A 13457-nucleotide genomic window follows, 5' to 3' on the forward strand; every position below is an offset into this window, starting at 1 on the left:
ATAACCTACAGGGAACATCTGTGTGTTACCCTGCTTCCCAACATAATACTGTTTCCACTAGCCCTTTTAATTTTCATAGTCCTCATCTTTTAAAACAATCCAAAATCCTTGTTTGCATATATAGGTTTGTTTGGTGTGTGTATGTGTTCAACATTAACAATACTCTGTGGAATAGAAACACCCAACACCCTGCAATATTTTTAGCCTTTGGTCCGTTCTTCTCTCTTTCTCCATATTCTCCATTTCTTTTGCAAATCTTGCACAACCCTTTATGCCATTATGTAATGTTGACCATTCCATTGGGTTTCATTTCACGAGCACTGTATGGATTAGAGAACCACTATTCCACCTTTTGAAAGCAGCTGGATGTTTCAGTCTTTCCAGACCCCTTTGGCCTATCTTCTCCTCTGTTTGCTCCCGGTGGCTCCATCTCAGTAGGGGTACTGCTTCTGTTTCTTGCCCGAGAAGCAAGCCAGCCATGTGCACAGCAGCATGGCTGTGGCAGCACCTGCCCCCGTGCAATAGTAGGCCCAGCCAATCTCACACTTACCTAGGGACACAGGAGAGGGAGAGAAAACAGGCAGAGATCAGGATGACTTTTCAGGACACTCTGTTATTTCTCCCAGTGTGTATGCTCCTGGCGTACTGCAATAAAACTGAAATACCCATTAAAAGTGTGGTGTACTCACTCAAATGGAAAGATAACAAGTGCCGAAAGCTATCTCAATACTGAAGAAAGAATGGCTGTGTGCATTTCAGAAGGACCTCAGGCCCATGCCTCCTGCTAGCTAAGAAGATAGAAGCCTATTCTCTTCCACCAATGCTCACTCTTCTGGTTGAAGAAAAGGAGGAATGACAGCAATCAGGATGGGGGGATAAAAGTATTAGTTCTAACAGAAACCATTCAAACTGATATGCACAATGAAAAAAATCAAAATATAGATATAGTCCTTCTGCAAAGGGACCACTCTGAGGAGGAGATCCATTTGAAGGATGATGCTAAAATGAATACGGCTATTTATATAAAATTGCTGAATGACTTACAGTTTACCTTTTGAATTGAAGAACAAAAATTCCCAGGTTTTCTGGGGTCAACACTCACTTTTCAATTAAAATGTCATAAATGAGAGCATAATGGAAAGGGTTCAAATGGGCCCTGACCTGTCAGAGTTGGATTAGTACTCCTGGTAATAACAACACACCTACAATACTAAAAATATAATTAGGAAAAGCAAGCAGAAGTAGCTATTTTAATTTCAGAGAGAGCAGACTTCAAAGCAAGAAAAGTTATCAGGTATAAAGAAGGGCATTACATAATGATAAAGGAGTGAATTTTCCAAGGAGACATAATAATCCATAATGTGTGTGTACTTATCAACAGAGCATCAAATTACATGACACAAAAACTGACAGATTTCAAGGAGAAATAGATAAATCCATTATCATAGTTGGAGACTTCAACACTCTTCTACTGGAAATTGACAGATGCAGAAAAAATCTGAAAGGATGTAGTTGATATCAATCAACTATATATAACTGACATCTACAGACTACTTCAACAACAGCAGAATACACCTTCTTCTCAAGGTCACATGGAAAATACAGAAAGATTCTGGGCCATCATACGCACCTTAAAACATTTAAAAGAATAGAAATCATACACTGTCTACTCTTAGACTACAGTGGAGTTAACCAGAAATCAGTGACAAAAAGATCACTGGAAAATACCAAAATTTGTGGAGATTAAACAACACTTCTAAATAACACAGGGCCAAAGAAGAAATCTCAAAAGAAATTAAAAAATAGTTTTTGAACTAAATGAAAATGAAAACACAACTTATCAAAATTTGTAGACTGCAAAGGAAAGAGTGCTTAGAGGGAAATGAATAGCATCAAAAGCATATCTTAGAAAAGAAGAAAGATTTATAATCAATAATATAAATTTCTGCCTTAGGAAACTAGAAAAAGAAGAACAAATTAAACTCAAAGTATACTAGCAGAAGAAAATAAATGAGTTAGGGTGCCTGGGTGGCTCAGTCGGTTAAGCGACTGCCTTCAGCTCAGGTCATGATCCTGGAGTCCCTGGATCGAGTCCCGCATCAGGCTCCCTGCTCAGCAGGGAGTCTGCTTCTCCCTCTGACCCTCTTTGCTCTCATGCTCTCTGTCTCTCATTCTCTCTCTCTCAAATAAATAAATAAAATCTTAAAAAAAAAAGAAAATAAATGAGTTAGAGCAGAAATCATTAACATTCTATGAAACCATCATTGCCCTAACACCAAAACCATCATTGCCCTAACACCAAAACATTACAAGAAAAGAAAACTACCAACCATTATTTTTCATGAACAGAGATACAAAAATTCTCAACAAACTATTAGCAAATTGAATCCAACAATGTATAAAAAGAATTATACACACAACCAAGTGTAATTTATCCCAAATATAAAAGGCTGGTTCAGCATTCAAAAGTCAATTAATTACTGGGGTGCATGGGTGGCTCAGTCAGTTAAGTATTTTGACTCAGTTCATGATCTCAGGGTCATGAGATCAAGCCCCACACCAGGAATCCACACTTGGCAGGGAGTCTGCCTGAGATTCTCTCAAGCCCACCCCCCCCAAAATGGGTAAATTAATCTTTAAAAAAAGCCAATTAATATAATGTATCACATCAAAAGACTAAAAGAAAAAAAATCACATTATCATATTGATAGATGCAAAAAAAAAAGGATTTAACAAAAATCCAACATCCATTCACGATTAAAAAAAAATTCTCAGTGAACTAGGAATAGAGAGAAACTTTCTCAACTTGTCAAAGAATATCTAAGAACATTTACAACTAATATCATACCTAATGATGAGAAACTTAAAGCTTTTCATTTTCAGATTAATTTTCATTAGTGCCTGTAAGAAATTCAGGAAAATTTTGAGGGATTGTCATTTCAATGATCTTGATGAAACTGCTTAGACATGGTTATCATTAAACTTCAATAAGAAAGTCCAATAATTTATTAGTATGTTCAGGGTAAAATAAATGGCAGAGGAAAACTGCTCTATTGTACTGTGTTGTGCCTTTCCCACAAGGTAAGGATGTCCTCTCTCACCACTCCTCTGCAACATTTTACTGAAGGTTCTAGCTAATGCAATTAGGCAGGAAAAGAAAATAAAAGGTATACAGATTGGGAAGAAGAAAATAAAACTGTCTTTGTAGATGGCATGATTGTCTCTATGGAAAATGTGAAAGAATCCACAAAACAAAACAAACAAACAAACAAAACACTCCTGGAACTAATAAGCGATTATAGCAAGGTTGCAGGATATACAAGGGTAATATACAAAAGTCAATTGCTTCCTATAGACCGGCAATGAACAAGTGGAATTTGGAATTTAAAAGATAATACCATTTACATTAGCACTCCCCAAAATGAAATAATTGGGTATAAATCTAATAAAATATGTACAAGATCTATATGAGAAAATCTACAAAACTCTGATGAACAAAATCAAGGGACTAAGTAAATGGAGAAATATTCCATGTTCACAAATAAGAAGACCTGATAGTATGAAGAGGTCAGCCCCTCCCAAATTGGTCTATAGATTTAGTGCAATCCTATTCAAAATCTCAGAAAGTTATTTTGTGGATATTGACAAACTGATTCTAAAGTTTATATGAAGAAGCAAAAGACTCAGAATATTGAACAAAATTCAACAAATTTCAACACAGTTTGAGGACGCTACTCAACTTCAAGACTTACTATGAATCTCCAGTAACCAAAACGGTGTGGTATTGGTGAAAGAACAGACAAATAGATCAATGGAATAGAATAGAGAGCCCAGAAATAGACCCACATAAATACAGTTAAGTGATCTTTAAAAAAGGAGCAGAAGCAATAAAATGAAGCAAAGATAGTCTTTTCAATAAATGGTGCTGGAATATCTGGACATCCATATGCAAAAAAAAGGAAATTGCACATAGACCTTACAGTCTTCACAAAAATTAACAAAAACTAGATCATAGACCTAAATGTAACACATAAAACTACAAAACTCCTCAAAAATAACATAACAGAAAACCTAGGTAACCTTGAGTATGGTAATGACTCTAGATATGACACAATCCGTAAGAAGCACAATCCATGAAAGAATTAACTGAAAGGCTGAACTTCATTAACATTAAGAAAAAAAAACCCTCTGCTCTGTGAAAAGCAGTGTTAAGAGAATGAGAAGATAAGACACAGACTGGGAGAAAATATTTGCAAAAGATATATCTGATAAAGGAATCTTATCTAAAATATACAAAGAACCCTTGAAATTCAACAATAAGAAAACAACCTGATCTTAAATATGGGCCAAAGATCCTAACAGACACTTTACCAAAGAAGATATACAGATGGGAGATAAGCATATGAAAAGATACTCCATATTATATGTCATAACGGAATTGCGAGCTAAAATGAGATACCACTTCATACTTACTAGAATGGCCAACATCTGGAACACTGACACCACCAAATGCTGGTGAGTATATGAAACAAGAGGAACCCTCATTCATTGGTGGTGAGGATGCAAAACCGTACAGTCACTCTAGAAGACAGTTTGGTGGTTTCTTATAAAATAAACATACTCTTACCATACAATTCAGCAATCACACTCTTTGATATTTACCTAAAGGAGCCGAAAACTTACGTCCACACAAAAATCTGCACATGGATGTTTTTAGCAGCTTTATCCATAATCGCCAAAACTTTAAAGCAACCAAGATGCCCTTCAGAGCCAGGACTCAAACTTGGGTTCCATGTTCAAACAAAAAAAAAAAGAAGTCACGGACCCAGAATCTCCTAGTTGAATTAATAAAATAGGTTTCTGCGTTCATTAATCCTCCCCTTCCTAATTTTTTTTACAGCATTCAAATTATTCTTTTTGTGTGCACAGTATGGAAGGCCTCTATATCTTGCATTGAACATTGTCTTTTCTGCTCTAATTTTAATTCTTTTTTTAGCCAGTCTTACGATCTTATCAGAAAATGCTTTAACAACAATTTCCCTCCCTTTTCTTTTGTTATCATTTATACATTACATTAGATACATACACCCAGATATTTAGATTTCAGTCACTGAACACAATAAACCATAGACTGAAAACTATACCCTTTTTTTTTTAACAAGCCAGTCATTTTATCTTGTTCATTAATAACTTTTCTTTTGAAAAATACAAAGACTGTTAAGTGCAGCATACAATTTGACTTCATATCTTCGCCCCATTTACAGATAAGAAGGGGAGATCAGGCAAAGCCAAGTCAGTCACTGGCTTGTGACCATACAGGAACAGCAGCAAGATTAAATCAAGGGCCTCCACATCTCAAGAGGACACTACCTGGGGACACAGACAACAGGCTATGTGCAGTCTTTGCCCTGGGTGTCATCCTTGACTTCTCCCTTTCCATATCGAATATTAGTAACAATTTAAACATAGCAAACATGTATTGATTACTACTTGCTCTGAATTGCAGAAGAGCTTTACATGGAGTGAGTATTAATGCATTTAATCCTAATCTGAACATGATGTGATAGGTACATTCAGACGGGAAAACTAAACCCAAGAAAAATGCAATAACCTGCCCAAAGACTCGCCCGTAGTAAGTGGCAAGTCCTTTCCCTCTCTCTCTCCAAAATTTACCTTCTGCACTACCACTCCTCAAGTGCCTGCCATCACCCTCGAGCCGTCTTCCCTGCCATCACTGCCTTCCTGTCTCCCTGCTCCTGCTTATGGCATCACCAACAGCACAGCGGGTAGCTATCTTGTAAAAAATAAATCCTGTTAAGACCCTGCCTTACTTAAAATTTTCTAATGGATTGTCAAACATCCAATCTCCTTCCAATGGCCTATCAGGACTCGAATGAGCCTGTTATCTGCCTACTTTTCAAAACTCATGACCAACTTCCCTCTTGTCTTCTTTCTGGATACACTGGCTACCCTCTCTGGACCTCCTGAGGCTTGTTGTTGGCTTGGGTGCTTCACGTTCATTATTCCTTCTACTCAGAAAGTTCTAGTCCAGATCATTAGGCAGCTGGCTCCTTCTGAAATGGCAACTCTGTAAAGATTTGTCCCACCCCCGCCCCCACCTGCTTCATCAAAGTCACACTATTCCTCTACCTCACTTTACCGCCTTTGCAGCAAGCACTTACCATGCTTTGTAAATACTGCGTGCGTGTGTGTGCATGTGTGTGTGTGTACGCGTGCGCGTGAGTGCATGTGTTTAATTTCAGTCTCTCCCACTGAGTGAAAGCTTCAATTAGGGGAGATATTTGCATATTTTCTTCCCTACTCTACCCCTACAACGGTGCCTGGCTCACAGTAGGCACTCACTAAATAAATGTTGAATGAAGGGCAAAGTAACAGAAAAACAGAAAGAAAGGAAGTAAAGTAGGCAAATAGCCAGTCCCTGACAAACAGAGTAAATCTGGAATTTTATTGTAAGAACGACTCTAGTCCTGTTTTGGCACAGAAATATTGGAGAGAAGTTCCCAAACCAACTTTATAGCATTTACAGCCTCATACAGAGTGTGTTAAATGTAACAGGTTAACAGATCCTGAACGATCACATCTCTACCTCAGGGTAGGTCTCATTGGCACAATGACCTCCATCAACACTCACAGATTCAATAGGTTTGAATTTTTCAAGGGTAACAGGGTCCCCTTCGTGGACCAAATTTTCTTATAACCATCCGCAAATGTGTCTGGGGAATAATCTCCATTTGTAAATCTTAGGAATAATCTCCATTTTGAATTATTCTTTAGCTGGATTAAATAAATCTAGGAGGAAGAATTAATAGATAGCTAAAGGATGGCAAGTGGTTGAGAACTTTTCAAGAAGTCAGCAAAATTTGTGGGTAATCCATTCAGCCTAGGGCTTATAACATGGAACACGATCAATCATTCATTAATAACAAGGTATTGACCTACACACACTTCCATGACCTAACAGGAAAAGCAGAGGGCATAATTCTTTATTAATTATTGGACACTTATTCAAGAAAAAGTAACTGGTGAAGGCAGTTATTTGAACATAGTCCATGTGACAGTAGCCATGTGTATTAAATAAAGATGAAAAAGAAGCTACTAAAGAATTGACTACTTAGGACCCAGGAGAGAGAGCATGATTTTTTTTTTTTTCCTCCAGGGAAGTCAATAGAATATAGGGGTTCTTAACTGGCAAGGCTGGTAGCAGATGGTATAGATATTCTACCTAATTCCCTTATACCCTTTCGTTGGTCCTGAGTTCTCACCCTTAACTTCTCATTGTGCTCTGCTCCTAACAGCTTACCCTTGCGACCCTCTTCAGAGGACCCATGAGTGTGGAGCCTCGTTGCCCCAACTCTCAGAGAGCTTAAGTGCCCCCTGGTGTGGCCAGTAGCCAATGACTGACTGGTGCAGAAGTATGAAAGCCGGTTTCCTCACCTCCAGGTGAGACAAAATCTGTGGTGGAATGAATGTTCCAGAGCCTCAGTGAGTTCAGGGTGAGGCCGGGACCTCACCTCAAATTGCACCCTTGCCTGGCATTTACCCCTTCGCTACCTTGCTTCCCATTTCCTTACTGGTTTCTTGAACGTGAATCCTTGTCTCAGGATCTGCTCTGGGGAACTTGATTTAAGTTCCCCACTTGCACGAGAGCAAGTGAACAAAATCTTTCTTGGTTTTTCTTTTTCATAATAAAGCTTTGTGAGGTTTCAGTTGTCAGAGGCTTAACCCCACAACCCACCTACCCAACCCACCCAGGCCCTCCCATCACTGAAGGACCCACAGGATAAAGTCTTCGGTGATGTGGGAAACAAAGGTAAAAGAGAAAAAATAAGGCAAATTTCCTTATTACTTATTGCCCATTGACAAAGTCCTTGAAACAGGTAGAATGACCTTCCTCTGGGAGCTCAGCTGCGCCGACGTTCATACTTTGCTAAGGGCAAAAGGCAACCTTAGGCTAACATTATCCCAAACCCCTAGGATCCTGTGAGTCTACTTAAACATATAAAAACTCCTTTGGAAACTTCCTTTACCTCTATCCCCCAAGATATATGTTGGCAATCATTCCCCAAGCATATGGTTCCCTGATTTACATCTGAAGGGTCTCAGGACTAGGGTTTTACTAGACAGTGATAAATGACCTTTTCCTAACAATAGCTAGCCCCCTTGAGGTCCTGGAAACCTTGCTTCCAAAATTCCTTAGAGATTTACCCTGTTCCTAACCCCTTCCCACCTTGAAAGAAGACAATCCGCCACTCCTGACAACCTCAGGGCAACTCTTTCTGCCCACGAGTCCTGTCTCCAGGCTTTAATAAAACCACCTTTTTGCACTGAAGACATCTCAGGAATTCTTTCTTAGCCATCAGCTCTGAACCCCAACATTTCCTACATCATTCAGCAGCAGGTGTCTACACTACTGTCTTCCAAGGGGCAAATCCAACTCCATGCCTTGTTAAGTATTTCTAATAATTGTTGTTTCTGGAGCCCTTCTTGTTGTGTCATAAAACATGTGGTCAACTCATCGAACCAGCTGTTTATTAGATGAAAATAGAAAGGAAACTAAATAAAGTTATTTAAAAAGTGTGCCATAGGAAAAGAAAATGTTTGAGAATGTCATCAGATATTGCCACTAAGTACTCATCTATGCAAATTTATGTGTGTAGTTTACACATTTTGTGATTTAAATTCAGCAACTGGCTCAGATCCAAAATAAGCACCTAATGTTCAGTGTGATATAGAAGAAAAATATTCCTCTATTTCAGATATGAAGACTTTCACTTACTAAGTAATTCATAATATACAGAATCATTAAATCAATACGGATTTATTCTGGTATTTTGGATTATTTAGAAATATAGCCAGCCCATCAAACTACCCTCAAAAGATATACAAAAAAGTATATACACACACAGATACACACACACAAGTACCTTTTGAGAAGCAGGAAATGGCGAAGGTCAATCTGGTAAGATCAACATGTGTCAATAGGATTTAGGCAAATCTAAAGAAACACTAAGTCATCCAACCCCTGATTCTTGATTCCTTCCTCCCATTCTTCCTCTCTCCCTCAATTCATTCATCAAGTCAACAAATATTTATTAAGTGCCTACTTTGACTAGGAATCACTGGGTGCCGAGGATCTTATTGGAAACAAGATAGATATAGTCCTTGCTATCAAGGAGTTTTGTCTGGGTCAAGGAAGTATGAAACAATAATTATGCAGATTATTATATAATGATAATTGAGACGTGTGATTTGAAGAAAAAAAATTCAGGATGCTAAGACAGCCAATCACAAAGGATCTTTAGATCTTTAGATCAGTGAAGGTGAGCCTTAAATTAGAAGTGAAATACACTCTGAGCCCTGGAAGAAGAGCAGGAGCAAGCCAAGTGGAAATATGAAAGGCCAGAGAAGAGTGTACTTGCACTTGGGTGCTGGGAAAGGAGAAATATGGGCAAATTAAGTTTTGTTAAAGCACTGCTCAAGAAAGAAATGAACGCCACTTTGGGTGTAAGCAAGAGAGGGGGCTGGGTGTGACCACGTCCAGAGTTTGAGAGCTTGAAGCCTAAAAACTTCCTCTCCAGAATTTTCATCTGTATTAGTAGATAGAAATGTAAGGTATTCAACGTTGGTCAATAAATCTTGAACATCTATTATATGTGTTGCAATGTTACAGGAGCTGGAGACCCAGCAGCGAACAAGACAGAAAGGGTCTTTGGCCTAACAAAGTTTATGTTCTAGTAAGACCGATTCTCAAGGATCGCTCACATCACTTGCATTATTTTGAAACCATCCCTTGTATATTTTACACGTATATTTTGCAGAAGTTCAGTCGGATGAAATTAATCAGATACAAGAGGGATTTCTTTTTTATGAAACATAAATACAAATACAAAATATCGAGAGTTCGTGAGAGTTCTGTGACTTTCCAACTGCACACTAGACACCCTGTACCTTGAACTTCTCCACAGGAGAAAGAAAAGGAGATTTTTTTTTCCTCTTTGAGCATGATCCCATTGCTCAAACCCACATGCAATAATAAGAAATTAGCACCATGTTTTACAATAATAAGAGGAAAAAGTGTTTTTGAGTACATTAGGCTACCAAGAAAGTTTTTATGTTTTAAATGGCATGGTGGTCCCTGAGTAGTAATAACAGGACTAAAGGAAACCAGGAAATGCAGGGCCATTCTTCCAAGGCCTCTCTCTTCCCCGTCAAGGCAATAAATGCTTGTTATTATAATGCAAACCAAAAGCATTTTGCTAGAGGGCAAGTTCCGTCTGTGATCCTTTCAGGAAATTAAAGAAGCAAATCTGTTTAAACTTTCCCTTTTGCTCTCTGTAATGCTCCATCAGACAGGACTCCAAGCTTGCTTGGTTGGCACACTGCTGCTTTCAACAATGGGGAATACTATTCTTGACAGATAAAATAGAGGTTAATGGGACAAAAAGCAGCAAACCACCGTCACCTGCCAAGTCAATGGAAAAAGATGCTGTGGCGGCGATCCAGGGCAGGCCGGAAGAGGAGATGGGGTGCGAGAGGTGTGTGGCTGGTTTTTTCCGGGAGGCTCAAGTTAGTTTTTGGTGCAGCTTACATCAGTAATAGAGACAGAAGAAAAAGTACAAAGAATCCAGCCATACTAAGAGTAACAATGGAATTCTAGAGATCTTTTCATCTTTTGAGGAAATGGCAGTTTAACCTCTGCTTTTTCATTAATTGGTCTCATTAACATTTCAGAGCCTACGATCTGACACTGTGTCTGCCTGGTCTCTTTTGGTATCCTGGTGCTCAGTACAACGCCTGCACCACAGCGGACGATCAATACAGGTTCCTGGCAGGAATGAGTATCAGACACGGTACTGAGAAGAGGCACTGTGCTGAGGACAGGAATCTGAAATTAATAATTATATAACAGCCGTCATGTATATAAACTGTGAGCCAGGTGTGGGACAGTTTGCAAGTGGCATCTCTCACTTTATTATTTTTGCCTCTGATGCTTTCCAGAAATTAGAGAAACAAATCTGATTATATTTTCTCAGCATGGTTCCCATCGTGAAGATGAAGAAATTGTGTTATATGCAAGGTAAGTAATTTGCCTAGTATCTCAAATAAATGGCTTCGACTCGAACTTGGGTCAAACTGATTCCAGAACTTTCTCCTGTGCTCCTGATAATGTATTAGGATGTCCTACATCAAATGTATTTTTCCCATTTCCATGTGTTAAGATAGTACTTGTTGATGTGGGAAAAAGAAAAATTATTAAATTTCCTTGCTACCTAGAGCCCATTGACAAATCCTTGAAACAGGCAGAGTGACATTCCTCTAGGGACTCAGCTGCCTTGATGTTGATACTTTTTGCTAAGGGCAAAAGGCAATCTTAGTCAACCCCTAGGATCCTGTAAGTCTTTTTTAAGATATAAAAACTCCTTTGGAAACTTCCTTTATCTCTACTCCCCAAGACACATGTTGGCAATCATCCCCCAAGCATATGACCCACTGATACACATCTGGAGGGTCTCGTGACTAGGGTTTTATTAGACAGTAATAAATGACTTTTCCCCAACAATAGCTAGCCCCCTCCAGATCCTGGAAACCTTGTTTCCAAAATTCCTTAGAGACTTACACTATCCTTAACTCTCTCCCAACACACAGCTCAGGCAGCCCTGCCCTCTCACTCATGCCCTCTGACAAAACTCCACGTGTGTTGGCCTCCCCGGGCTCTGCATTTGAACCTGAGCCTCACCCATTCCCAGCTTCCTCCTTTTTTCACTAGGTCACTGCCAAGTTGCCAGACTTGTGGCCACAAGGGCCTGAGTCCAAATATCGTAAGATGACTGACTTTATCAAGGTGGAATACCTTTCCTCTGTGATTTTTAAAATGTTCACCGTACTACGATATAAATGCAAAGCCTGTGTAGAAAAGAAGCAGACATGTTCAATATCATCCTTTTTGCTGGATAAATAATGAGGGCACACGAAGGTGGAAGGATCAGTGGAGAGACAGAAACTTTTGTCCTCTTAAGTACCAGGGACAAAAGTTGGATAGGTCTTTCTCCTCTTGAATAAACTCCTTCATGTCTCTTCATATTCAGACCATCTTGTCTGCATATGCATTAAAACAAACAAACAAACAAAAATAACGAAGAATGAAAAGAATCAATCGCTGGACCAATTCCATTTGTTCTTTTGTGAAGTTACTGAACAAAGGTGTCTCTAGTAAAAAAGAAACAAGTTTAAATTTAATTCAAATGTTTAATTCACTTATTTATTTAATTTTTTTTATTTAATTCAAATGTTTAATGAAACAAGTGGTTAAAATGATACCTTTTACGTCTGAAAAGAGAAGAGCAGAACACCCAAACTTGGTGGCTGGGTACAAAATGTAGAGGTAAAAAGACTGAAGGAACAAAATACATGAAGTGTGGGTCTTTCTCAAGGTCCTGGGCGGGTGCCCATCTGGTCATTACTGGATGAATAAACTCTCCTGTACACAGCTTCAGGGCCCCATTTATTTGTTTGTTTGTTTGTTTGTTTATTTATTAAAATATTTGTTCATTTATTTTAGAGAAAGAGAGAGAGAGCACGAGCGGGAAGAGCAGAGGGAGAGAGAGAATCTCCAGCCGACTGTGCTGAATGCAGAGTCTGACACGGGGCCCCATCTCAGGACCCTGAGATCTCCACCTGAGCGGAAACCAAGAGCTGGATGCTTAACCGACTGCACCACCCAGGTAATCAGGGTCCCAGTTGTATTGTATTCTTTGTACCCCGTAGGGATGTGCTCCAGGAGGTACCTTCTACAAGCAGGCATGCCCCCTCTTAGTACTTCCCGAAAAAATAGATAGTGGGGAGGTATGTGTCATGGTAGAAACCTCGAATCCTAAGCACCGCATGTCCCAAAATGCCCTAGCAAGGGGTGGATGTGTTCATGCCTTCTAAATTTCTAGAGCAGCACCATAGTGCATGGCCCCAGTGTTTCTCCTCAAGGACCGTGGCTTTTGACTCAAATATGGTAGGCTGACTTTACCGACCTGCTCTGCCCCTCATTCCCAAGTTCAGGATATTGAACAGTGGGATTTGAAGTCTCTGGAAGTTGAATGATACCTCTTCCCCCAAACACAGAGCATGCCTCAGTGAATGATGATCTAGCTCTGAGCACTGGAACCACTTCAACAAAAAAGAGGAGGCAAGAATGTCTTAAAATATTCCCCCTACCTTCTTGGTTTGCCCTACTTTCTTCACAGAGTTAACCAAGATGTTAATAATCAGAATATAAAATGCAAATAAATAAAGAAAGAAAGAAACTGGATCAGAACTTAAAGCCGCCCCCAACCCCCCCCCCCCACACACAAAGAATATAAAATGCAGAAGTGCCATTGGTAAGGACTGACACACTCAAGCTATGGCATTAGTAAGTATTTTCACAACCGTGAATGTCAAAGAGA

General features: G+C 39.2%; 1 protein-coding gene across 2 annotated transcripts in view; it reads right to left on the bottom strand.

Moving 5' to 3' along the window:
- Positions 1-431: 431 nt before the first annotated feature.
- Positions 432-13457, bottom strand: part of LHFPL6 (LHFPL tetraspan subfamily member 6) — a 239412-nt gene continuing 226386 nt past the window's right edge. For both annotated transcript variants that reach the window (XM_028107823.2, XM_088022202.1), the window contains one exon: positions 432-550. In XM_028107823.2, coding sequence (XP_027963624.1) covers positions 432-550 — 119 coding nt within the window. The remainder of the gene's footprint in view (positions 551-13457) is intronic.

The sequence above is a fragment of the Eumetopias jubatus genome, unplaced genomic scaffold (genome assembly GCF_037043125.1).
Source record: "Eumetopias jubatus isolate StellerSeaLion01/CBP00866 unplaced genomic scaffold, mEumJub1_p1.0 scaffold_3, whole genome shotgun sequence".
NCBI lineage: Eukaryota > Metazoa > Chordata > Mammalia > Carnivora > Otariidae > Eumetopias > Eumetopias jubatus.